General features: G+C 44.2%; 1 protein-coding gene across 1 annotated transcript in view; it reads left to right on the forward strand.

The window, feature by feature from the left end:
* Window positions 1–27,316, forward strand: part of LOC126455856 (protein bicaudal C) — a 134,266-nt gene that overhangs the window by 40,774 nt on the left and 66,176 nt on the right. Inside the window, exon 3 of the mRNA XM_050091618.1 lies at window positions 24,051–24,263. Within this exon, the coding sequence (XP_049947575.1) occupies window positions 24,051–24,263 (213 nt within the window). The remainder of the gene's footprint in view (window positions 1–24,050; window positions 24,264–27,316) is intronic.

The following is a 27,316-nucleotide window of genomic DNA, read 5'->3' on the forward strand; positions in this document are numbered from 1 at the left end:
TTCTGTTCAGAGAAGTTGCTGCAATACAGAAAATGAGAAGCGGATCTTTGTTGATCAAACTTAGACTGCTAATTAATCACAGATAATTCAGGTCTGTGACATTCTTGGGAACATACCATTACCACCTCACCTCATAAAAACACAATAAAATTAAAGGTTTATCAGGATCTAACACTACACTGATGAACTAGAGTGGCATGGAGTTCATTTTGTTCATTGTCTAGAGGAGCTAAGGATAACAGGGTGGGCAAAGGAACTTCCATCCTAGCCTTTGATGGAAATGTTACCCAAGTAAGTTAATGTCATCTGTAGATGTGATGTCGGGGCCTATTTTCCTCCTCCTATGAGGCGTTTCATGTGCCAGAGATTTGGACACAGGTTCCCAAGCTGTAATAATGAACCTGCTTTTGTGGTGTGTGGCAGGACAACACATAAGGGCAGCCCTTGAGAAAAACTCCCTACATGCGTAAAGTGCCAGAACACATCCCCCTCATTTGCTGAAATCTTCTGTTTTCAAGAGGGAGAAGAAAATCCAGGAATATGCAACTTTACAACCTGTCTTATCAAGAAACTAAAAGTTTGAATGACACCACCCTGTGGAAACAATGTCAAATTCACACCTAGGCTGACAAGGTATCTAACAGCAACTCCTGGTCCTAGCCACATAAAAATTCCTGTTTTTGTCAGGGAAGGGATACCATCTCTCTCAACACATACTCACAGCACATGTAGTAACCATACCACAGATACAACTGGAGTAGCTACATCCTCCTCCAGCATCATCAGGGAAGAAGACTCCAGCCAATGAGTCAACTCCAGGATGAAACAGATCAGCAGTCAATCACCACCCACTGGCTGACAGTCACAGGCTGCAGGCTACCATCGCCACCTAGCTCAACTCTGTCAATTACAGGTTACTTAATCTACCATTAGTGTGGCACTTCAGGCAACAGTTTTCAGAACCCGAACTTCCTACTTTTAAAAAGTCAAATCCTACTGTAAAAATGGCATTAATGCTGATACTACATCTGGAGGAGTCGGCAGGTTTCTCTTTTGTGAGTAGGTGTGTTGTCATCATGGACAACCAGCCCTTGCGGCGCTGCTTCACTTACCGTGCTGCAAGTGTATCCCACTATTATTCCACCCCCCCCCCCCCCCCCCCCCCGCCTTTCTATTGAATGGTCTTCTTGGTACTGATTGTACTTGGATCTAGTTTGTGATTTTGGACACTCGTTTTCTTCCTTCTGGTATTCTTAATTACAGAATCCACTTGCAGGGCTCACTTAGTACTACTCTAAATTTTATAGACGTGCGGATGATGCAGGGAAGGTCACCCAGCATGGTGTATATTCCACATCTTATGCCTTTTTTCTTTGCACCTTTCCTTTCTTGGAAGTCACTACACCCAATACCCAGCACAGTAACCATTTTGCTGTGTGGGGAAGGGGATGCTGTCAAGTACCTGCACAGTGGCAGCCCCCTGATCACTCGGGGATCACACTGTTCACGCCTGTGCTGGAAACTCCCCTTGCAAGCCAAAGAGTATGTGCCCATCGTGGATTGGGCACAGTGACTCAGAGCAATGATTTACTGGCCAGGTAACCACAGATGTGGCTAAGAACTGCCTGCTCAGGGAGTGGGATCATGGCAGGTGATTCACACATGAAGCAAACTAAACTTTCTTTCACTGATAGTCGCAAGGCCCCACGAGTCTCTTCAGATGGGAAACATTATAATAATGCAGAAAGATATGATCCTGTGTCATTTCCTTCCCTGGCTACACCTTGGGAAGAGGGACAAGCCAGATGCCCGAGAGGAAAATACTTCACTCAATACTTGGTCGTGTGTGGAACATCACACTTCACATTTGCCAGTTTTAAAGACACAATAGAAGATACAGGCATAAAAATATATTGACTGTTGTACTCAGGCACAGAAGAAATATGAATGCATACATCTTGTGGATATGACAATCAATATGCTAAAATCATGATCATCATCCCCTACTTCAACCTTCCATAAACCAGATCACCTACCATCCTCCTCTCGCATGGTTCCTGCAGTACCTTCTTTAGGAACTGCTTCCCACACTTGACCAGAAAATCTTTCTTTTTCTGTGCTTGCTGGTGACACGGTTCAATATTTGTAACCCTCTCCCTAGCAACACCCGGACCAGAGACCAAACACCAAACAGCTGAAGGAGCCAAACCCAGTGTGTCCCAGGGCTGCCTGCTCTTCATTTGTCACCATGCTCAATGTGAGGTACTGGGTCCCCTCATCCAGCTGGATTCTGAGTAGATGTTTGAGGATGTGGTTCGATCCCCATTGGTGCCATGAGGTGATCCAGCAGTGTGACCAGTCCTGATTGTACCTTCACATCTAAGCTGGTCATGAGTAATGTGATCATTCAGTGGCTCTGTAATGAATGTTACTATCACCTGCCAGAACTAACACATTTTGCCCTTCTGCAGTTTACATTGCTCTTCAAGAACTGCACTTTACTGGTGACCATTTTCAAACAGTTGAGGGTTACTGCACATTGTTAGAACTGTATTAGTCCCCAGAGGGCATGTGGAGGTGCTTGCACCCTGATTTGTACAGATGTCAGTCAATGTATTCCCCTTTATATCCCATTGGAGGTGATCACAGTTTGGGTGCAAACCACCTTGGCTTTACTGTGTGCAACATTTCCCTATCTCCACACTGGCCACTTCCCATTTTCCCCCTCTTGCCCCCCCCCCCCCCCCCCCACTCTTTGTCCCTCAGTGCTTCCCTTTACAGTGGCTCAGCTATTCCCTTGTTTCTTCTACTCCTTTACAGACTTCTCTCCCTTTCCCACTCAATACATTTTTGGAGGAGCTCCCTTGCATCTCCAGTGTGGGTCCCTCTCCTCTCCCCACTTTCCCAACTGTAGCCTCCACCCCAAGCCCTATTCACTAGATCACCAGCATACTAGCCAGTGGGTTGAAGCTGTTATGTACCCATTTATCTGAGCCCCTGGGAACACAAGGATCACACTTCTGGTACATGAGCTGTCACCACCTATTGTGTCCCTAGAAATGATTGCTCATCTTTTCAGCTTCAGACAATGATACCATGGGGTGTTGATATGATTGCATTGAGTGAGTGGTACCAGGATGGCTACTTTGCACACAAAGCATGCTAAGGTCCACACTTCTGGCTGCTGTCTGCAGCCCTCTCTTCAGATAGGAATGGTTTTACCCCTGCTCCTACTTTTGCTTCCTCAGGCTTCCACTCCCTGGAAGGAGGGCTATGCCCATCAGCTTGGGGCAAAGTCCTTTCCCCATTACTTTGTTTGTTCCAGGACAGACGGGGAGACTTTCACCATCACCAAATCACTTTTTTTCAGAACAAATGGAGAATGTTTGGTGAAGTTGATGCCTTTAGTAATAAATGATCTGGTTCCTTACTGATCAAAACCTGTTCTGCCAGTCAGTCATCTTCCCTTTGTGCTTATGCATGCTTAGGAGACACTGTGGTGAGCATTAGTCCCCACCAGTCTTTAAATATGACCCAGGGCATTATTTTCCACAAAGTTGTCATCCTCCTTCACTCTGGTGAGGAACTCTGGGACTAAGCTGGCATGTCATGCTATTAATTTTATCCGGCAAGCCCAGATAGATCCTAAGGAGAATCATGTCAACACCTCCACTTTCATCCTGGCATTTGAGGTGGATACCCTTCTGGAAAGTTGGTTATGATTTACCATCACAATGTGAAGCCCTATATCCCACTTCTCATACATTGTTTACAGTGTCTCCATTTTGGTCACTTCTTGGCAATGTGAGGCAACTGCTGTTTATGGTGACTGCAGGCCACCCTCTCCATGTGGGGAGTCTTTGCACCTAACCACTAAAGTCTGTGTTATGGGCCATATTCTCCTCCTTCACCAGATTGCCCAATCTAGAAAAAGGGGAGAGAGATTCAGAATTCAAAACTCTCAACTGCCTATCTGATTCTGAGGCCTAACAGAAATTTGACATTCTCCACCCAGTATCTCTAACACCTTTGCTTCAGATATCCATTCCTCCTCCTCCTCCTCCTCCTCCTCCTCCTCCTCCTCCTCCAGTTCTCTAATTGGTTAAAATGCATCTTCAGGGTAACTATCATCCAATCAGTTTGACCAATGTCCTCTGCAAGTTACTTGAATGAATTGTCAGCCAAAGGCTATAGTGGATCCATGAATTCCAGGACCTCTTGGCTTCAACCCAGGGTGATATTCACTGAGACCATTCTACTGCAGATAATTTAGTCCAAGTGGAGTTTGCAATCTGAACAGCTTCGCGTGGTGTCAACACCTTGTTGCAGTCTCCTTAGATTTGCTTAAAGCTGATGATAGCACGTGACACCACCACACCCTTGTCCCCTTAAATGAATGGGTTCTCCATGGGTTTCTCCAGATTTTTACCTGGAACTTTCTTTCATGTTGCAGTGTTCAGGTTAAGGTTAGTGCTTTCCTTAGCATCTCCCAGCTGTGAGAGAATGAGGTTCTACAGTGTTTGGATTATACCTCTCATTTTAGTGGCTATTAAAGGTCTGGTGGCAGCTGTGAACCTGTGGTGCCCCTCTCTCTAGATGCTGATGATGTTTGTACCTATTTTTTTCACATGTGATAGGTGCTGCTGAAAGCAAACTGCAGGGAGCAATAAACAAGAGTTAAATCTTGGGCTCTCACTTGTGGCTTCTAATTTCTGGCTGCCAGGAGCTGCATCACATGTCTGTCATGACTGGGCAGTGCATCCCCATATGGATCTGTACCTTTATGACTAGCTCCTCAATGTGATACTGTCTCACCATTTCTTGGGATTGGTCATTTATGCCCAGTTGATACAGCCTCTTGATCTTCATCAACTAAAGCAGACATGATGGCTGCATCTAAATGCTCTTCAATGTCTCAGCAATACCAACTGGGGCATGGACCACTCTACTCCACTATGGCTCTACAAAGCATTGGTCCAGTCCTTTCTAGAGTATGGGAGTTTCACATATGGCTTGGCACCATGTTCAGTGTTAGATGCTGGACCCTATACACCATTGTGGAATCCAACAAAAAACAGACACCTTCACAACTAGCCCTTTGATCAGTCACCTAGCGGAGGCTGAGGCTCTTCCATTATGGGTACTGAGCCAACAACAGTTGATAGATTAGGCATTATGGCATTATGCATCCTCTGCTCACCAGAGCAGGTGAACCTACCCCCCCCCCCCCCCTCTCTCTCTCTCTCTCTCTCTCTCTCTCTCTCTCTCTCTCTCTCTCTCTCTCTCTCTCTCTCTCTCTCTCTCTCTCTCTCTCTCTCTCTCTCTCTCTCTCTCTCTCTCTCTCTCCCCCCTTCCCCCCCACCACCCCTCTTCCCCTCACCTCAGCCATGTCAGCCCGTTGATGGATTGGCATGACGACCTATTACCTCCACTGCCCTGACAAGGCAATGGCTGCAGCCTTCACACTACCTGTTCCTTTGCTCTTTTCCCCCTTCCCATGTGTTACATTGTCTTGGTGTCCTCGCTGTGTTTTCCTGTGCTTCTCTCACCTTATCCGTGTTGCTAGTCTTTCCTGCATATTGTTTGGTTGGGTGCCTCCAGTAAGTGGCATGGGGTATGGTACCCCTTGGCGTTATGTCTTTGAGGGCTCCTGGTAGACCTTGGAATTTTCTTACCTTGAATTTCATGCATTAGGCCCTTCTTTGGCATGTATTTTTGTTGACTCACCTGTTCAGATAGGAGGGATTGATGACCTCAGTTCAATTCCTTTAATTGTGAAACAAACCCATCACTTTGTCTGGTAGAGGGCTTGTAATTGACCAGCTTCTCACATACCAATATCAGTTCCTCCTCACTGATCATTCTTCTATCCACTAATGATGCCCAGGTACTTTCTCAGCTACTGAACTACTGATCTCTTCCCCTAATCTTGGGGCTTTGTTACATTGGTCATTGCACTATGATCTTAATGACAGTGACTACTTTCTGGGGATGCCATGGTTTCCTTGCCTCCACCAAACTAACTACTACGTTGGGCACTTAAGAACCAACTGGTCTTTGTATACCTCTGTAACATTCACCACCTCTTTCAGATTGCACTGATGAGGCTGTGTGAGGCATCTCATATGTGATCATCCATGCTACTAGAACTGCTATTCACCTTTTTTACAGGTCTCTCCCCCCTCCCCCCCCTTTCAAACAACCATCAGCCAGTGCCATACTGGACAAAATAGACTGCAGTAGCTATTCAGAATCACTGACTAGCCCTGAAATGATTCAAATGACATCCTTCGCAGACCAAATCAATCATTTTCACAAGCCTCCCTGCTGAGGCTAGCTGTTCAAATGCTGGGAGTGCTCTCTTCGCTCTGAGGATGTGTACTTCTTTATCTCGTGTGTAGACCAAGCTTCATAGTCATATGGGCCACGAATGTTAAAACAGCTGTTCAGGTTTTATCCTATGATGTGGTCTTCGTACTGATTAATCAGTTCTGGCACAACATTTTTCACTCCCTTTGCTGCTGCTGCTGCTGCTGCTGCTGCTGCTGCTGCAGCAGCAGCATCGGTGGCCCGATCTCACTAAATTTACACTGAAGAAGCAAGAAGTTGAAGACATCCCCTTACATTTGTCCCCATAAGCTGAATCCTATAATGAACCTTTCACTGACAGTGGAACTACTTCAGGTTCTTGCCTTGCCACCCTCCCCCTGCCATCCCCCCCCCCCCCCCCCCCCCCTGCTCTTTGTGGCTGACACTGCCACTGAGCCAGATGCTGTTGCCTGTCCTGTTTTAGAGGAAATCTCTCAGCCTGCAAGATCTGGAAAATCACAGAGGGTGGTATTGATAGTTAACAGCTCCAAAATTAGGTGTTACTGGGGCTCCTTAAGGACATGGCTGCCAAGAAGGTTAAGAAAGCCAATGTGCACTCCACGTGCCTACCGGGTGGAGTCATTCCAAATCAAATGCAGAACAGGTCCTCCCGGATGCTGTGAAGAGCACAGGGTACAGCCAACTGAAGGTGGTGGATCAAGTCGGTACCAATGATGTCACTTTGGATCAGAAGAGATTCTCTGGTTTTGAACGGCTAACAGAAGTGGTAAAAGCTGCCAGTCTTGCTTGCAAGATGAAAGCAGAGCTGACCATTTGCAGCATAGTAGACAGGACTGATTGTGGACCTCTGTTTCAGAGCCAAGTGGAGGGTCTGAATCAGAAGCTCAGACAGTTTTGTGACCATGTTGGATGCAGATTCCTTGACTTGTGTGAAAGGGTGGTTGGATTTAAAGTTCTGTTGAATAGGCCAGAAGTGCCACTATATGCAAGAGGCAGCTACATGGGTAGCAGGGTCTATGTGGCATGGACTAGGTTGTTTTTTACGTTAGAGGGTCTCAGGGAAAACATACAAAAGGCTTCAGTCACAAAGGGTGCAGGCTAAACACAGGAAGAACATAGATGCAGCAAGCATCCCTGCCTGCCTGCCTGCCTGCCTGCCTGCCTGCCTTCCTTCCTCCTTCCCTGTCTTGTTCTTCCAAAAAAGCATTTCATGATGACCACACTCCCCAATTTCATGGTTATTGGGCATTCTGTCAGAAGTGTTCTGGCCCTGGGATAGCATATGATGTGATCTGCACTTCAGTTTGCTCCAATGTCATTAATAACTAGACCCTCCTACATACCAACTTGGAAGCGATATTGGTTAGAGTACAAACGACTCTGCCAATCACCATTTGCCCTGTCTATCTCCCTCCCCAGGTAGACCACTTCTTCATGTTGCACTGTGTACCTTAATACAGCAACTCCCAGCCCCATTTGTCCTCCTTGGGGACTTCAATGAGATCAGGGATATCCTAATTGACCAGCTTATCATGGACCTTGAATTGTCTCCTCAATGATGGTCCCTCTACCCACTTCAGTGCTGCTCATGGCACCATCTCTATCAATCTCACGATCTCCTCCCCTGCCCTCTCATGATGACCTTTGTGACAATGACCACTTTCTGGTGATTCTATCATTCCCCTGCTGCCTCCAGGCAGACAGGCCCCCCACATTCAGCAGTCTGCAGGGCCAATTGGCCTTTATATATGTATGCTGTGATCTTTGGCACCACTCTCTCGAATTTGATCAATGTAGTTGTGCAAGGCATGCTGCTGGCACTGCTGTCCCCCCATTCCACAGATCCCTCTCATCAACTGGTACCATGGTGGACCAAGGGTACCTCATGTCAAGGATATCTTGGTGTCCAGGACTGCCAATGGGTGCTGCAGCAGTTTAAACACCACCCTTCACAGACCAACCTCCTCACTTCTAAGTTTCTTTCTGCTAAGGCTCGTTAACTTATTAAGCAGAGTGAAAGGAATGCTGAGAGTGCTGTTTCCTCCCTAGGGATGAATGCCTCTTCATTGTAGGTTTGGTCCAAGCTCTATAGCCTTCTGGGTCACCAGCAACAGTCCACTGTCCAGGGTCTGAACTCCAGTGAGCTCTGTGCACTGATCCATCGATCCTTGCCAAACACCTCACAAAACACTTTGTGATGGCTTGATCATCCTCTTCCTACCCTACTACCTTTCTCTGACAGAAACACAATGTATAACAGACCACCCTCTGTTTCACGCCCCAACTCATTGAGCCCTATAATGCACTCTCCACTGAATGGGAATTAGTCCAGGCTCTTGTCTCTTAGAGACACAGCCCCCAGGCTTGGATTCCATTCACAGCCAGATGATCCAACACTTGGCCATTCCCCAGTGGCAATAGCTCCTCAGGGTCTTCAACCACATTTGGATCACGGGTGCTTTCCTGTCACAATGGCAAGACAGTATAGTAATCCCCGTCTTTAAGCCCGGGAGAAACCCAACATCTCTAGACAGTTCCCTGTATCAGTGTGGCTTCTGGGCAAGGTGATCTCTACAGCTGGCCATTTTCTCCACAGCTAACCATTTTCTCCAATTAGAATCAGCCATCAGACTGACTTCTACTCACTGCCGGCACCTTGAGGCCTTCTTTGACCTACATGAGGAGTATGACATGTCATGGCACCATCACATTTTAGTTGCCCACCATGACTGGGGCTTCCATGGCCCCTCTCAGATTTTTATCCACAAGTTTTTATCTCATCGGCTCTTCTGGGTTAAAGTTGGCACTTCATTCAGCACCCCAGATTTATGAGAATTGTATCCCCCAGGGCTCTGTGCTCTACCTCATTGCCATCAATGGGCTTGTGACCTCTGTTAGGCCTCTAGCTACCCCATCATTGAACATCGACAGATTTTTGCATCTGGTGCAGTATGCACTCAGTAGCATCTGCTGAGCTCCAGCTCAAAGGCACCATCCGATGGACCTGTGTGTGGGCCACCGTCCATGGCTTAAAGTTCTCTCCCACCAAAACGCAGGTTATGTATTTTTGTCTTCGACCCACAGTACACCCCAATCCAGAGCTTTATTCACACAACCAACTCCTTGATGTTGCAGCACAGTCCCATTTCTTGAGCCTGATTTTTGATAACAAGCTGATGTGGCTGCCCCACATTCGCCACCTAAAGACTACATGCATGTGCAAGCTTAATGCTCTACGGCTCCTGGCCCACATGTCTTAGGATGCAGACCATTCCACTCTCTTACATCTTTACTGTGCTCTGGTCTTGTCCAGACTAGATTATGGTAGTCAGGTTATAGCTCAGCAGCTCCTCCCACTTCGAAACTCCTTGACCCTGTGCAGCATTGTGGGGTGCATCTGGCTACTGGTGCCTTTTGCACTAGTCATGTTGATAGTCTCGTCACAGAAGCAGGGATTCCCCCTCTACACATCTGATGGAGCCAATTCCTTGTTTCTTATGCAAATGCCATCCACCAGTTCCTTGCCCATCCTGTGTACCCTGTACCCTGTGCTCTTTGCCAGCATGGGATGTCTCCCTCATAACACCCACCCATGGGTGGGATTGCCAGTTGGCATGTGTCTCACTTCCCTCTGTAGGGATCCATCTCCAACCCCTTTCATGGTGCCTAGACCACGGATTAGGACCGATCTATTCCAGGGCCCTAAAGTCTCTGTTGCTCCTATGGTTTTCCGGTTTCTTCTATGTGCCATCCTTGCAGAGTTCCAGGGTGCCACCATCTTTTACACTGATGGTTCTAAGATGGTCAATACAGTGGGATATGCTTGCACATCTCCTCCTGACTCTGAGCACCACTTATTGCCAGGATCATGTAGTGTGTTAATAGCAGAGCTTCTAGTCATTCATAGGGGCCTCCTTTTTGTTTCTCGGACCTCCCTACAGTGTTTTAATTTGTTCAGACTCCATGAGCAGCCTGCAAGCTATTGACTGATGTTACTCTTGTCACCCCTTGGTCTCTGCCATCCATGACCTTCTCTTCCCTTGAGCATGCTGCCTGTTCAGTTGTCTTTCTCTGGGTCCCAAGTCATGTGCACAGCCCAGGGAATGAACTGGCTGACCATTTGGCTAGAGAAGCAGATACTTAAACCCATTTCCTTTCACGATTCCAGCTGCAGATATGCGGATCTATGTCAAATCTCTCTCCACCCAAATGTGGAATGTCATCTGGAGCGCTACTGCTCATAGTAACAAACTCCACACAATCAAGAAGTACACTGCAGTTTGGCGTTCTTCCTTCTGCTCCTCCTGGAAGGAGTCTATGGTTCTATGCTGTTTATGCATTAGTCATACCCAGCTCACCTATTATTCCCTCCTACTGATGATACCTCACATATTGGTGGAATGTCCCCTTCTTTTGGCCCTTCATGTTAAGTAGAGTCTTCCCGATTCCTTAAATTTTATATTGGCAGACAATCCATGGATGGCTGAACTGATCCTCAGTTCCTTCCATGAAAGTGGTTGCTATTTCTAGGTGTAAGATTCTACTTCAATCTTGGAGCAGGGGTAGGTTGGTTGTGGTTTGGACTGCTTTTACAATCTTCTCGATCTGTGACCCCATGACCGCCCCTTTCCTCTAGTTTTTAGATATGGTCTTAACTTTCATGCTCTTACTGTGCATGTTTAATGTTCATGATTTTATAATTTAACTTCCCTGACTGGATCCATCCACTTTTAGCAGACCCCCTTTCTTCTGGGACTCACTTCGGGATCATGGGACTGATGATGTTGCCGATTGGTCCCCTAACCCCTCTCAATTAATCAATCAATAGTGCTGCAAATGGTATAACAGGTGTAGGATTCGTTATGAATAGGAAGGTAGGGCGGAGGGTGTGTTACTGTGAACAGTTCAGTGACCGGGTTGTTCTAATCAGAATCGACAGCAGACCAACACCAACAACGATAGTTCAGGTATACATGCCAATGTCGCAAGCTGAAGATGAACAGATAGAGAAAGTGCATGAGGATATTGAAAGGGTAATGCAGTCCGAAGACGGCAAGAGCTGACAAGTGCGAGAATTATTGCACAATCAGCTTAACAGCTCATGCATCGCAGCTGCTTACAAGAATAATATACAGAAGAATGGAAAAGAAAATTGAGAATGCGCTAGGTGACGATCAGTTCGGCTTTAGGAAAAGTAAAGGGACGAGAGAGGCAATTCTGATGTTACGGCTAATAATGGAAGCAAGGCTAAAGAAAAATCAAGACACTTTCATAGGATTTGTCGACCTGGAAAAAGCGTTCGACAATATAAAATGGTGCAAGCTGTTAGAGATTCTGAGAAAAGTAGGGGTAAGTTATAGGGAGAGACTGGTCAAATACAATATGTACAACAACCAAGAGGGAATAATAAGAGTGGATGATCAAGAATGAAGTGCTTGTATTAAGAAGGGTGTAAGACAAGGCTGTAGCCTTTTGCCCCTACTCTTCAATCTGTACATCAAGGAAGCAACGATGGAAATAAAAGAAAGGCTCAGGGGTGGAATCAAAATACAAGGTGAAAGGATATCAATGATATGATTCACTGATGACATTGCTATCCTGAGTGAAAGTGAAGAAGAATTAAATGATCCGCTGAATGGAATGAACAGTCTAATGAGTACACAGTATGGTTTGAGAGTAAATCGGAGAAAGACGAAGGTAATGAGAAGTAGTAGAAATGAGAACAGCGAGAAACTTAACATTAGGATTGATAGTCACGAAGGCAATGAAGTTAAGGAATTCTGCTACCTAGGCAGTAAAATAACCAATGATGGACAGAGCAAGGAGGACATCAAAAGCAGACTCGCTATGGCAAAAAAGGCATTTCTGGCAAAGAGAAGTCTACTAATATCAAATACCGGCCTTAATTTGAGGAAGAAATTTCTGAGGATGTACGTCTGGAGTACAGCGTTGTATGATAGTGAAACATGGACTGTGGGGAAACCGGAACAGAAGAGAATCGAAGCATTTGAGATGTGGTGCTATAGACGAATGTTGAAAATTAGGTGGACTGATAAGGTAAGGAATGAGGAGATTCTACACAGAATCGGAGAGGAAAGGAATATTTGGAAAACACTGATATAGAGAAGGGACAGGATGATAGGTCATCTGCTAAGACATGAGGGAATGACTTCCATGGTACTAGAGGGAGCTGTAGAGGGCAAAAACTGTAGAGGACGACAGATTGGAATACGTCAAGCAAATAATTGAGAACGTAGGTTGCAAGTGCTACTCTGAGATAAAGAGGTTAGCACAGGAAAGGAATTCGTGGCGGGCTGCATCAAACCAGTCAGTAGACTGGTGACCAAAAAAAAAGTGCTGCAAAAGTAGAGTTACTAAATGCAACCTTCTGAAATGCCTTCACAGAAAAGACGAAGAAAATATTCCAGAATATGAATCAAGAGCAGCTGCCAACATGATTAACATAGAAGTAATTATCCTCAGAGTATTGAAGCAACTTAAATCACTTAATAAAAGCAATCCTTCTGGTCCAGACTGTATACCAATTAGGTTCCTTCCAGAGTATGCTCATGCAATAGCTCCATACTTATCGATCATATACAACTATTCGCTCGATGAAAGACATGTACCCAAAGACTGGAAAGTTCCACCAGTTCCACCAGTCACACCAGTATCCAAGAAAGGTAGGAGTAATCCACTAAATTACAGGCCCATATCGATAATGTCAATATGCAGCAGGATTTTGGGACATATATTGTCTTCGAACATTATGAATTAGCTTGAAGAAAACTATTGACACAGTCAACATGGGTTTAGAAAACATTGTTCCTGTAAAACACAACTAGCTCTTTACTCGCATGAAGTGTTGAGTGCTATTGACAAGCGACTTCAGATTGAGTCTATATTTCTGTAAGGCTTTTGGTATAATACCACACAAGTGGCTTCTAGTGAAATTGCTTGCTTATGGAATAGGTCTGTTATGTGACTGGATTCATGATTTCTTATCTGAGGGGTCACTGTTCATGGTAATTGACAGAAAGTCATAGAGTAAAACAGAAGTGATTCCTGGTGTTCCCCAGGGTAGTGTTACAGGCCCCTTACCTATATAAATGATTTGTTCACAGATGGGACTGTCATTTATCGACTAATAAAGTCAACAGAAGATCAAAACAAATTAAAAATGATTTAGATAAGATACATAAATGGTGCAAAAATTGGAAATTGACCCTAAATAACAAAGTGAGAGTTCATCCACGAGTGCTAAGAGGAATCCATTAAACTTCAGTTACATCATAAATCAGTCAAATCTAAAGGCCATAAATTCAAGAAAATACCTAGGAATTACAATTAGGAACAACTTAAATTGGAGAGAACATACAGAAAATATTGTGCGGAAGGCTAACCAAAGACTGTTTTATAGGCAGGACTCTTAAAAAATCTAACAGATCTTCTAAGGAGACTGCCTACACTATGCTTGTCTGTCCTCTATCACAATATTGATGCGCAGTGTGGCATCCTTACCAGATTGGATTGATGGAGTACACTGAAAAAGTTCAAAGGAGGACAGCATGTTTTGTATTATAGCAAAATAGGGAGTGTGTGTCACTGAAATGATACAGGGTTTGGGATGGACATCATTAAAACAAAGGCATTTTTCGTTGTGGTGGAATCTTTTCACGAAATTATAATCACCAACTTTCTCCTCCAAATGTGAAAATATTTTGTTGGCACCAACTTACATATGGAGAAATGATCACCATGATAAAATAAGGTAAATCGGAGCTCATCTGGGAAGATACAGGTGTTTCTTTGTGCACAATGAGAGATTGGAATGGAGCCCAGCACTATTGCAGCCAATTTTTCCGTCCCTGGCTGCATTTCCTTCACTCTGCTCTTCCTCCCTATTCCCCATTGCCCTCTTCTTACTCTTTCTCAGTGTTCTGATTTATATCAACCTGGCTATTCACCTGGTTCCCTGTATTCCTTGCAATTTTGTTCCTTCTGTCTTTTCTTTCATCCTGTCGTTTAGGTCTGCACATGGTTTGATCATCACTTCCAAATTTTCTGTTAGTAGCGAGCCAGTTGGGAAATTCCTCTCTGACATCTATGGTGTGGGTTCCTTCCCCCCCCCCCTCCCCCCTTCCTTCTTTCTGCTCTTCCTTTCCCTCCACCTTGCTATGTCACCAGCATGTGTAGACAGTCATGTGGTGGGGCTGTTACGTACCCATTGCGTGAGCCCCCTGACAACACAGGGATCACACGACTGATACCTGGGCTGTTCATCCCCATGGACATCAAGATGATGATGCTTTTCTTCCTGTAGCATGGGAACTCCAGGCAAGGGGTGCCATGTCAGGCAGTTGTGTGGTGCCTATCGGGAGAGCCCCCTCCCAATCAGTGGGTAGTGTCATAGTGTATGCTTGGCACATGGAGCATACCAAGCTGCAAAAATCTGGCTGTTCTCAAACAGCTGTCTTCAAGTGGGGAAGGATCATTGAAAGCTGCTTCATATGATCTGGCAGCCTTCACACCCATGGTTACACCATGGGAGGAAGGCCTGGCTTGCCATCTTGGAATGAACACTTTCCCCGTTACCTCATCTATACTAGGACAGATGGGGTCACATTCACTGCCACAAAGCCATTGTTTCTTGTGGAGAATAGTGAGGAGAAATTTGGTAAAATGGAGCCTCTCAGTAAGATGTGGTCAGCCTCCTTGTTTATCAAAGCTTCTTCTGCTGCCCAATCTGCAGCTATTTATACTTGTTATCATCTTGGCAATGCTCCAGTCTCTCTTACCCTTCACCAAACTCTGAGTAGGGTCCAGGGAGTGATTTTTCACAGGGACCTTATCCTACAAACTAATGAACTCTGGGCTAATCTGGAGATCTGGAGAGACTCTGCATTCATTTTGTTCGATGTGTGCAGAAGGGTCCAAAGACAACAGCACCTATTCTGGCACCTTCATTCTGGCTTTCAAGCGGGATAACTTTCCACAGAAGGTCAAGGTTATTTGCTACAGATGTGACGTGAAGCCGTACGTTCCACCATCTATGAGGTGTTTTCGGGGCTTTTGTTTTGGGCACATATCTTCCTGCTGTACAGCAGATCATGTGTGTGGTGTTTGTGGGCACCCACTCCATGAGGGAAGTGACTGTGTTCCACCACCTGTGTGTGTCAACTGTCACGATAACCACTCCTCTCGCTCACCAGATTGTCCAGCTTACAAGATAAAAGATCCAAGAGTACAAGTCCATGGACCACCTGTCTTATGCTGAGGCTCACCAGAAATATGAGAGAATCCATCCCGTGTCACTTTCAACTTGTGCCCTGTTAAATCCTTTTCCCCCTCCCCCTTCTTTCTTAGCCTCATCCCCCTCCCCCTTCCTTGCAGTTTTCCAGTGATGGGGCACCCCCCCCCCCCCCAAACCCCAGGAACCCATGCTCCTGTGTGTCTCGGGCCAGAAACCTCCTACCACAACTTGGCCATGAGATGCACTATCTTTGCACCCCAAGGTCACTTGCTGTCTTTCGGTTCCAGATCTTGCAGATGCCTGTACTCCCTCTGTGCCCTACCCTCCTCCACCTTCAAGAGGAGGAGGAGGAGGAGGAGGAGGAGGAGGAGGAGGAGGAGTATCCCATCCTTGTTATTGACAACCACTGATACTAAAATGATCTCCTCTCAGCTTATCTTGTCTGATCTGGAATCACACCACACAACCATCTAGTGAAATTCAACTGTCGTCACCTATCAGAAATATTTCATCTTGTTTCCTCCTATTCTGCATTCTTTTTTTCAAGCAATGCACTTCCACGATGACCACTCCCCAACATTTCATGGTTATCAGGTGTTCTGTTGGTACCGTGCTGGCCCACGAGTAGCAACTGGTGGGATCTGTATGACCCTAATTGGTTTTGTGCCCTAAAACGAAAATCTGGTTGGATCTCCACTTTGGTTCCCTCCATTGTCAGTAGTGACTGGATCCCATTTGTACCCACTTGGAAACAGTACTGGTAAGTGTGCAAAAGACTCCGCCGATTATCATTCGCAATGTCTACCTGCCTCCAGGTAGTCCAGTTCCTTATGTTGAATTGTCTACCTTAATACAGCAACTCCAGCCCCGTTTCTCCTCCTTGGGGACTTCAATGCCCACCATCTGCTGTGTGGGGGGGGGGGGGGGGGGGGGGTGCCACTAAAACGGATAGGGGTCTCTTAACTGACCAACTTACTACAGACTTAGATTTGTCTCCTCAATGACAGGTTCACTACCCACTGCAATGCCGTTCACAGCAGCTCTACTGCTGTCGATCTCACAATCTCCTCCTCTGTTCTCACAGCTTCCCTACATTCGTTACCCCATAATGATCATTGTGATAGTGACCATTTTCCAGTAATTCTATTGTCCCACTGCCACCGCCAGGCAGACGGGCCCACATGCAGGACCAATTGGCCTTTATATACATCTGCAGTGTGCACTTGGATACATCCCTCTTTGATTGCATTGATGCGGACATGCAAGGCATCTCTAACACTATTCTTTATGCTGCTGGCACTGCTGTACACCTATCCACAGGTCCCCTTTATTGTCGGGTATTGTGGTGGACAAAGGATGTAGCAGTTGCTGTCCAGAACTGCTGACAGATGCTGCGGTGATTGAAACGACACCCTTCACAAACCAACCTCATAAATTTTAAGCATTTCCATGCTAAGGCTTGTTAGAGCAGTGTAAAAAGGAATGCTGGGAGTGCTCTGTTTCCTCCATGGGAACATTTGCCTCTTCATCGCAGGTATGGTCCAACCTCTGTAGCCTTTTGAGCCACCAGCAACAGTCAACTGTTCAGGGTCTTAACCTCCAATGTGCACAGATCCATTTGTCCTTGCAGAATACCTGACAACACACTTCACAATGGCGTTGGCTTCCTGTTCCTATCTTACCACCTTTCTCCGGCAGAAACACAGTTCACCATACCCCACTCTCTCATCCCATAACACGTTGAACCCTATAATGAACCCTTCATTGAATGTGAATTATTGCAGGTTCTTATCTCTTCATGCAACACAGACCCAGGCCCAAATTCCATCCACAGCTAGATGATGCATCATTTGGTCACTCCCCCCGAGGCAGCATCTCCTCAGGGTCTGCAACCACATGTGGCTCACAAGTGCTTTCCTGTCATAATGGTGAGACGGTACAGTTTCCCTGTCCCTAAACCTGGTAAGAACCCAATGTCGCTTGACAGCTACCGACCAATTAGCCTGATGAATGTAGTTTGTAAACAGCTCAAGCAGTTGGTTGGCTTCAGATTATGTTGGGCACTCAAATCTCAGGGTCCTTCATCTCCATATCGTTGTCCTCTGCAAAGGATGATCTCTGACCATTTACTCAGAATGGAAACAGCAATCCAACAGGCTTTTACTAACTGCTAGCACTTTGTTGCAGCCTACTTCGACCTACATGAGACAAACAACATGCCTTGTTATCATCACATTTTAGTTACCCTCCATGAATGGGGTTTCCACGGCCTCCTTCAGATTTTTATACATGAGTTTTTATCTCACCGGCTCTTCCAGGTCAGATTGGCACTTCACTCAGCACCCCTGGATTCAGGAGAACAGTGTCCCACAAGATTCTGTATTGTCACACTATTCCTCATAGCCATCAGTCTGCCTGTAACCTCTATTGGGCCTGTGGTTACCCTGGCATTATACATTGATGATTTTTGCATCTGGTGCAGCTCCCACTTGGTAGCATCTGCTGACCAAGGCACCATCTGATGGACCTCTGTGTAGGCCATTCCCATGGCTTCCAGTTTCCTCCCTCCAAGATGCAGTTTAAGCATTTTTGTCATCACCTCAGAGTACACTCCAATCCAAAACTTTATTTAGGTGACAAGCTCCTCAATGTTGTAGCACAGTCCTGTTTCTTGGGCCTTATTTTTGATAAAAAGCTGACATGGCTGCCCCATATTCACCACCTAAAGGCTACATGTATGCGAAAGCTTAATTCTCTCTGCCTCCTGGCCTCTGCACCTTGATGTGGAGATTGTGCCACTTTTCTCCATCTTTTACCATTCTCTAGTATTGTCTGGACTAGATTATGATAGTCATGTTTATGGCTCAGTGGCTCCTTCCACTCTACAAATACTTGACCCGGTTCATCACTGTGGGGCGCATCTGGCTATTGGTGCCTTTTGCACTAGTTCCATTGACAGTCTTCTTGCAGAAGTGGGGACTCTCCCTCTACAGATGCAATGGTGCCAACTCATTGTTTCTTATGCAATCACCATTTGTCAATTCCCCTCACCATCCAGTGTACCATGCCTTCTTTCAGAATGAGGGATGTCTCCCTCATGACAACTGCCCATGGGTGGGATTGCTGGTTGGAATGCACCTCACTTCCCTTCATTGGGATCGCCATCTCCACTCACTGGAATTCAACCCCTGTATTTCATCCCCCCCCCCCCCACCCCCACCCTGGATGGTGCCTAGACCATGGATTATGACCAACTTATTGCAGGGTCCTAAGATCTGACACTCCTACAGTTTTTTGGCATCCTCTGTCCCATCCTTGCAGAGTTCCAGGGTGGCACCACCTTCTACCACCACACTGCTCAGTATTTACAGTTGAACTCTTCACCTGTATCAGGCCATGGAGTAAATCTGGCATCATAAATTGTGTCCTCTGCTCAGACTATCTCAGTGCCCTTCAAAGTATGTGTGTGCTGTACACTGCCCATCCCTTTGTGCAATGGCTCCAGGAAAACTCACTTGCTCACTCTTGATGGAGCCACTGTGATATTTATGTGGGTCTGTCAGGAAATGAGGCTGCTCAAAGGCTGCAGTCCTCCTGCCTCAGCCCACTAGTTCATACATTCCCTCCAATGATCCCTGCATTGCCGTCTATCAGGAGGCGGTGTCTCTTTGGCATCGCCATTGGTCCTCCCTTCATGGGAGTAAGCTCTGGATTATTAAGCCTCCCCCAGCACCTTAGACAACCTCCTTGGCCTTCCTACTGGGAGGAGGTCATTTTAACTATGTTGTGTATTGGTCACAGCATTTTTAGCCATCCACATTTGATAAGTGGCACTCCTCCACCACTTCATGTACATTGTGCCCATGTTTTAACTGTACACAAATTTTTTAACCATTTATTTTCCGCTTGGCTGTTCTAGCATATGAAGTGCGGGCTATTGATGACATTTTATTTATCTGTCAAAGCAATATGGCGAAGGTCATTTAATTTTTAGTTTTTGATCTCTATTTCTGTGTGGTGTCTTCTGTAGCCATTTCTCCACATCCCTGTTTTTAACTGTCTTATCTTATGTCCATTGGGATTGACAGTCACTTTGTAACTCCTGCCTTCCTGTTCTATAGTTTTGACTTGGATGCATATGACCCCAGTTGTTCTTGTGCCCTAAAACCAAACAAACCACCTTCTACACTGATAATTCTAAGATGATAGATAAGATGGAATATGCTTTCACATCTCCCACTGGCTTAGAACACCTTTTATTGCTGGAATCATGTAGTGTATTCACAGCAGAGCTTCTAGCCATTCAGAGCCCTCCATTTTGTTTCTCTGGCCTCCCTCCACAGTGTCTTAATTTGTACCAACTCAATGAGCAGCCTGCAGGGTATCGACCAATGCTACTCTTCACACCCTTTAGTATCTGCTTACCATGACCTTCTCTCTGCTCTTGGCCTTGCTGCCTGCTCAGTTGTCTTTCTCTGGGTCCCACGTAATGTGGGCATCCCAGGGAATGAATTGGCTGACCGTTTGGCTAGAGAAGCAGATACTTGCCCCCATTTCCTTTCACGATTCCAGCTGCAGATATGTGAATCTACATGAAACCTCTCTTTGCATGAAAGTGGAATGACATCTGGTATGCTGCTGTTCCCAGTAATAAATTAAACACAATCAAGGAGCCTACTACAGTTTGGCAATCTTCCTTCTGCTCCTCTAGGAAGTAGTCCACTGTTCTATGCTATCTACACAGTGATCATACCAGGCTCACCCTGTGTTTCCTCCTGTGTAAAGAACCACCCAACACAATGTGGTTGTGGAGCCATACTGATGGTATCCCACATGTTGGTGTAATGTCCCCTCCTTTTGGTCCTTTGTGCTAAATATAGCCTTCCAGATTTCTTATTTTCACATTAGCCTGGTGGAACTGGTCCTCAGTTTCCTCTGTGAAAATGGTTTTTATTTCCAGATACAAGGTTTTGCTTTGCTCCTGAAGAAGCAGCAGCAGCAAGGTGGTTGTGGTTGGGACCTCTCTTTGTCTTCTGTCTGGGACACCATGACAGCTCCCCCATGGGAAGACCACTCTATTTTTCCACTTTTTAGATTTGGTCTCACCTTTTATGCCTTTTATTGTGTTTTTTTTAAATTTATTACTTTATACTTTGACTCCCCTGACTAGATCTGTCCACTTTTTGCGGAGGAATTATGGGACTGATGACTTTGCTGTTTGGTCCCATATACCCTCTCAAACTAACCTACCTTGGCCCACAACCCAGCCCCAGGCCCTGATACAATTAACAATCAGATGAGCCAGCGCCTGAACACACTCCAAAGGTAAAGTCTGCCCATGGTTTGAAACAGTCATTGGCTCAAAGGTGCCTTCCCTCTTACAGTTAGATAGCATGGCCTATCATTAAGCCAAGCAAGAACACCATCATCTCTCAATAATTACTGGCCAATTGGCTTGACAAACATGCTCTGTAAGCTGCTCAAAAGGATGGTTGCCTGCATGTGGTGCTAGGTTCTCAAATCCTGGGGCTTTTTGTACCCCTATCAGTGCTGTTTCTGGGACGGACAATCCATAATCTTCTGCTTATGTTGGAAATGGCTATTTGACAGGCTTTTTCTAAATGCCAACATCTTGTCCCAATCTTTCTGACATGCATAATGTGTGACATTGCTTGGCATTCTCAAGTTTCTCATCTTCCATGACCCCCTACAGTTTTTTGTCAGTTTTTATCCCACAGATTGTTCTGAGTTAGTCAGCACTTCACTCAGCTCCCCACATTTCCAAGAGGAAGTTGCCCCACAGATCTCCATTGAGTGTCACTCTTTCCCTCATCATTAATGAGTCAGTGTCCTCTGTTGGGCCACTGGTCACAGCTGCATTGTATGTTGGATTTTTACATTTGGTAAAGCTCACACTTGGTAGCCTCTTCTTAATGCCAGGTCAAAGGCACCGTCTGGTGAACCTCTACATGGGCTGTTTCCTAATGCTTCCAGTTCTCTTCTACAAAAACATGGGTCATCCATTTCTGCCCTCATGCTGTGATTCACCCTGACCTGGGATTCTACTTGGGTACCTAGTACCTGCACACTGCAGCACAGTCCCATTTCTTGGGTCTCCTTTTTTATAAAAAGCCAACCTAGCTGCACAATAATCATAAAATGAAGACTAGCTGCATGCAGAAGCTTAAAGGTGTCTGCTTCCTTGCCCACATATCTTGAGGTGCAGATTATGCTACTCTTATCCACACTTCCTGGCTCTGGTTTCTTCCTGACTGGGCTATGATTGCCAGGTTTATGACTTGGTTACTTCATCAACTTTAAACCTTTGTAGTATGCATCTGGCCACTGGTGCCTTTCAGACTAGTCCCATTAGCAGTTCCTTGCTGTAGCAGGATCTTCTCCCTTCAGATTACAATACCAACTGTATCATATGCAATCACCATTCAACATTTCCCTTACACCTTACTCATCCCATTCTCTTTACATCCATGGATGTGGTCATCCTGATACCTACCCTCGGATGGGAATCCCCACTGCTGGTATTACTCTTATCCTTAAACCAGGAAAGGCCCTCAAATTTTGACCAATTGTTGACCATTCTCTTCAATGAATGGGCTGCACAAACAGGAAAGTATGGTCAACCATAGGTCATGTTGGTGCCAGAGGACATGCACTGCAATTTTAAAGTGGCTTTCAGGAATTCTGGCCCACCACCAACCAAATAATGTCTGGAATCTGCAGTGTTCAATGTTTTCACGCTTTACCGACACCTGAGCACTTAGCTCTTTGACCTAAACAAGGCAGACGATACTACTTAGCACCATCACATCCCTTTTAGACTGCAGGAGTGCTGCTCTGGGGCTATTTACCCTTTTTAATAAAAAATTTGCCATCTCTCCAACTGCATGCGTGATTGGTATGACCTTCAATAACCAATACAAACAGATAACTGGGAACCTCGGCGACTGGTTCAAAGTGTAATACCGATGCCGTCGCAACCGATGATATGACTGCAGTGGGTCCCTTAGTCTCACTGCCACTGTGGATGATCTTCACCTATATCACAGCTTTCAATCATTGTGTGCCACAGAGGGCCAACTTCAGGGGTCATAAGAAAGTATATAATTTGGCCAAAATCATGGATATGTACTCTCTCCCACAAAAACTAGCATAATGCATTTTTATTTACTCAGAACTGTGCATCCACACAACGAATTTTATCTGGGTAGCTAGTTAACAGAATTCATCAAAACAACCTGTTTTTAAGACTCTTACTTGAAAGTAAGTTAACATGATTATCATGTGTATGCTATATTAAGGCAAACAGCATAAGACAACTTAACACTCAGATTTCTCAGCACTAGTTCATAGGTTTTCCAATTTTTTTGAAGCTTAGATTTTGTTCTGACTGAATTATAGATACGTCGCCAATGAGCCAGCAGCACCATCGGTACTGAGTCTGAGTCAATCATGGTGGTGTGTAGCTGGCAACTGGAGCATTCCATACAAGCCATGTAGATGGCAGAGTGTGAGATGGCAGTGTAGTCAGCACACTGGACTCACACTGGAGGGGATGGCAGTTCCGATCCCCCTCCAGCCATAAGATTTCGATTTTCTGTGATCTCCTTAAATCACTGTAGGCAAATGGTTGGATGCATCCTTTTAAATGTCATGGATGATTTCCTTACCAATCATTACAAAAACAAATTAGGATTATGCTCCATCTGTAATATCATTGTTGATCGGACATTAACCATAACCCTTACCTCTTTCTTCTTCATTATTTCTTTCTTCATTCATTCATTTTCCTGCCTGCCTGCCTGCCTGTCTGTTTCTTCGTCCTTCCTTCCTTCCTTCCCTCCTTCCCTCCTTCCTTCCTTCCTGCCTCTCTCTTCTTTCTTTAGACATCCTCTAGGTGGAAGCTGGTATCTCACCTCTGAGTGTCAGACAGCATAACTCAGGGCACATTATGCAGTCACAAACTGTCAGATAAGTGAGTTGAGGTGGTGGTCATTAAAATAATTGCATTTTTCATTATGGTGAAATCTTTCCAACGAACTTTCTCCTCCAGATGCCAAACTTTTTGACCCATCTAGATAGGTGCTCATGGTGTCCATGTGTTAACTGAGAGTGGAACTGTAAAGAAATTGGCTAGTTGGAAAGTAGCTTTAAGAATTCTGACACTCTACAGTGTGAATTATAGAGTAATCATGTAGATGTAGAATACATTTTGATACTCATTTTGTACCAATATCTGTAACTAATTTGAAAAGAAGTTCGTTTCTTATGTCAATAAGAGTTAATTCACATGTGGTGTACTTGTATACTTTCAGAAAATAAGTTTTAGGGTAACTGGAGGTGGTGCATTGGTATTACTGATTTCTGCATGTCCTTCAGTACTGGTCTCTGTGTAAGAAGCTGAAGAAATATTTTAAAAGCTAATAAACTAAATTTAACTTCCTTACAGAGCAACAGGGTGACAATGAAACTGGATGTCAGCTACACTGATCATTCACATATAATAGGAAAGGGAGGTCTGACAATAAAGAAAGTAATGGAGGAAACAGGTTGTCACATTCATTTTCCTGATTCGAATCGCAGTAACCCAACTGAAAAAAATAACCAAGTTTCAATATCTGGTGAAATGCAAGCTGTGGAGAAAGCTAGGGCAAGAGTAAGGGTAAGTAAGAATTCAGTACATATCTGTGCATATCATGTAATAGTAGTTTTACTGCCCCCAAGGAATGGAAGCAACTGAGTTGTTTTAATGATGTCAGTTATTGCCATTTCACGCCCTTTCACTTATCACACAAGATATTTCAGTATGATCATATTTTTCTTAAATGACATTGCAAATTTATTTTTAATTACTGAAGAGAATTTTAAGGCCTAGTTGCAACTGAAAATTCATGAACCGTTGAATTTAATATCCCACTCGAATTTCACAAGGTGATTGGTGTACTTCTACATGTTCAGCTGACTTTATATTTCTATTTTTGCACACCGTTCTTGCAACCAATCCTGTTATCCTACAGAGCCGGGAGTTCTGAAGTTGTGTATAGTTACAGACTATTTGGAGTCCAGGCTAAGAGTATACGTGACAGCACGACTTGGAGCACCTGAAGACAAAGAATGAGCCAGTCGGTGAAATACTGAGTGAAAACGGAAATATAAACACCTATGAACACCCAGAGGGACACAATTAACCAATCGTGCTGAGAGAACCTGGGAGATACTGTAATTTCTCATGATAAATACATCTGAAAACAGTAGCTGTGCCTTAACATACTACATACAAAGCAAAGATAGTTTTCAGTCTGCTGTACTTCTATTCTGTGCAGTAACAAAACTATGTAACGTTTATAAACAAAGTAAGACAGCAAAAAGCCATATGTGACATCTGTTATTTCAGGCATATCAGAAAGAATAGACATTGTATACATATAATTAAGGTGGGGACAACAAACTGATAATTCCAGTGCAGATGCACACAATGCTCGAACTCTTGTGGGGCTTGGCAAAATACTGTGAGTAATAAAGATAATTGGCAAGGGCACTACATCTGCAGTGTGTGGATAAGTTGAGAATTTGAGTCTGACAAGGAGCATGTTATGGTAGTCTGTGCAGTTGTGATGACCACAGTATCAGCATAGTGCAATGGTCAGTGCATTAACCTAGTAGGCAGATCATCTGGGTTAGTCCTGGTCTGGTACAAATTTTTAACTTTCCCCATTGATTTAAATCAGTGACCCCTAGCAGCTAATGTCATTAATCCCTTTGTGTCTTAAAAAGTGTCTTAGTTGATGCAAAACATAATTAAGTAAATAAAAATTCTAGGCCAATTAAGTGTATTTTAAAACAGTGAATTTATGAAACAAAATTATAAGAACTAAGATACACATTGGCAATAGTGGGAATATATTCATATAAGAATTAGCTTTCCCGATCTAGAAGAAAATGTGTACAAAGCATCTAAGTATACTAGAACAGAAACATCGTATTTGAGTGTGTAGTGTACGATGCAGACTCTGCAAAAGTATATGAAGTAAGAAGTGTCACAATCCTAAAAATATTAAGAACTTCCATTCACTTAAGAAAAGTAGGGTAAACCTATATGTAAGTTTTAAGAGACTCAAAGTATTCTAAAAGAATAAATTGTTTCTGGGAGACTATATTCACTTCCAGACCATACTGATGGAGATAGAAATGAGCCATGTTACTTCAGGGGAGATGGAAGGCAAGTGGGCTTAAAAAAAAAAAACTCTTTAGATTTTAGTGTCTTTCAAATGCCTGGTCTTTTCTGCGTGAAACAGTTTGTTTTATATAAATAAGACAATTTTTTTCTTGAGATGCGATGGTTTTCCTGACGCTCTGTGCAATCTGGCATTTAAATGCCATGCCTTCCTTTTTGCACCATGCAGACATAATGCACAGCATTCTTTTACTACTTGTATATTATTTCATGCTCCTATTGTTTTATCGCTTCAATGTTTCCTACCCTGTATCTACTATCAATACTCATTCTTCTGATCATGTTTATTGTTTTCGAGCATTAATGGTTGTACTTGGTGAAGTTTGTTGTGAGTGAAGTATTTCTTTGGTTTCACGTGTTTTCATAAAAATGACGCAAATAAAGAAATTCTCACATAAATTAAAATTCAGAGGAAATAAATATGTAAAGGTAAATAAGATTAGTGGGTGAAAGGACCCAAGAATGTTAGACATAAAGAAAATCCACACATCAAGAAAGAAACTGAAGTGTCTTAAAGGCATTCCCTCCCAGTCAGCTTGTGGAGATGAATATTTGTTTGGAAATATTATGGTGAACCTTGGTATTTTTGGAAATGAAACCACAGAGCATGCTGTGTGCAGAATATGTGGTGGTGATGCATCTTTGGGTGAGAATCAGTATTTTCATAAAAAGATTGTGTCAAACCTGACACAGTCTTAAAAAATTTGGTGCAGTTGTTACAACAGACATAAAAAATAGCTAATAATAATTTATATGAGAACAACATAAGACTAGTTCATGGTGTCATATCTATTGGTAAAGGGATGGGTGTAGGCAAACTATTATGTGCATTACTTTACATTCCAAATCATCCTGCAAAATTTATGACTTACAGTAAGGTTACTGGTACTGCTGTTGCTGAAGTTCGTAACATCTCAGTGAAGGAAGCAGCTGAAGAAGCACTCAAGGAAAGTGATGTCAGTGAAAGTGGTGCTATTTGTGCATGTTTTGATGGCAGCTGGCAGAAACATGGACACACTTAACTAAATAGTGTTGTGACAGCTACAAAATTTCATACTGGCAAGGTAATTGATGTAGAGATTCTAAGCAATACTGTAAAACTTGTGGTAGTGGAACTGAGAAAGAGCATGAACATAAGTCAGATGAATTATACTGCTTCAAGTGGTGGGATGGAAGTAACAGGAGTTCTCAGGATTTTTAACTGTTCAGTGGCAAACAGGTACACACAGTATTTAAAGAGACGAAGACAGCAAGGCTTATGACCGGGTGTGTGCAGAACAACCTTATGGTCCTAATGTCACAATTTCTAAATTAGTGCATTTGGCATATCCAGAAGAGAATGGGGTCCAGGTTGAGAAGATTATTGAAAGAAAAGTCAAAAATAGTATTCGAAGATGGTAAGAAGGTGGGTGATAAAAATCGCCTGACAAATATTGAAATAGATAACGGAATTATGGCTTGGTCACGAGAAGAAATGTAAG

Source organism: Schistocerca serialis, chromosome 2 (assembly GCF_023864345.2).
Source record: "Schistocerca serialis cubense isolate TAMUIC-IGC-003099 chromosome 2, iqSchSeri2.2, whole genome shotgun sequence".
NCBI lineage: Eukaryota > Metazoa > Arthropoda > Insecta > Orthoptera > Acrididae > Schistocerca > Schistocerca serialis.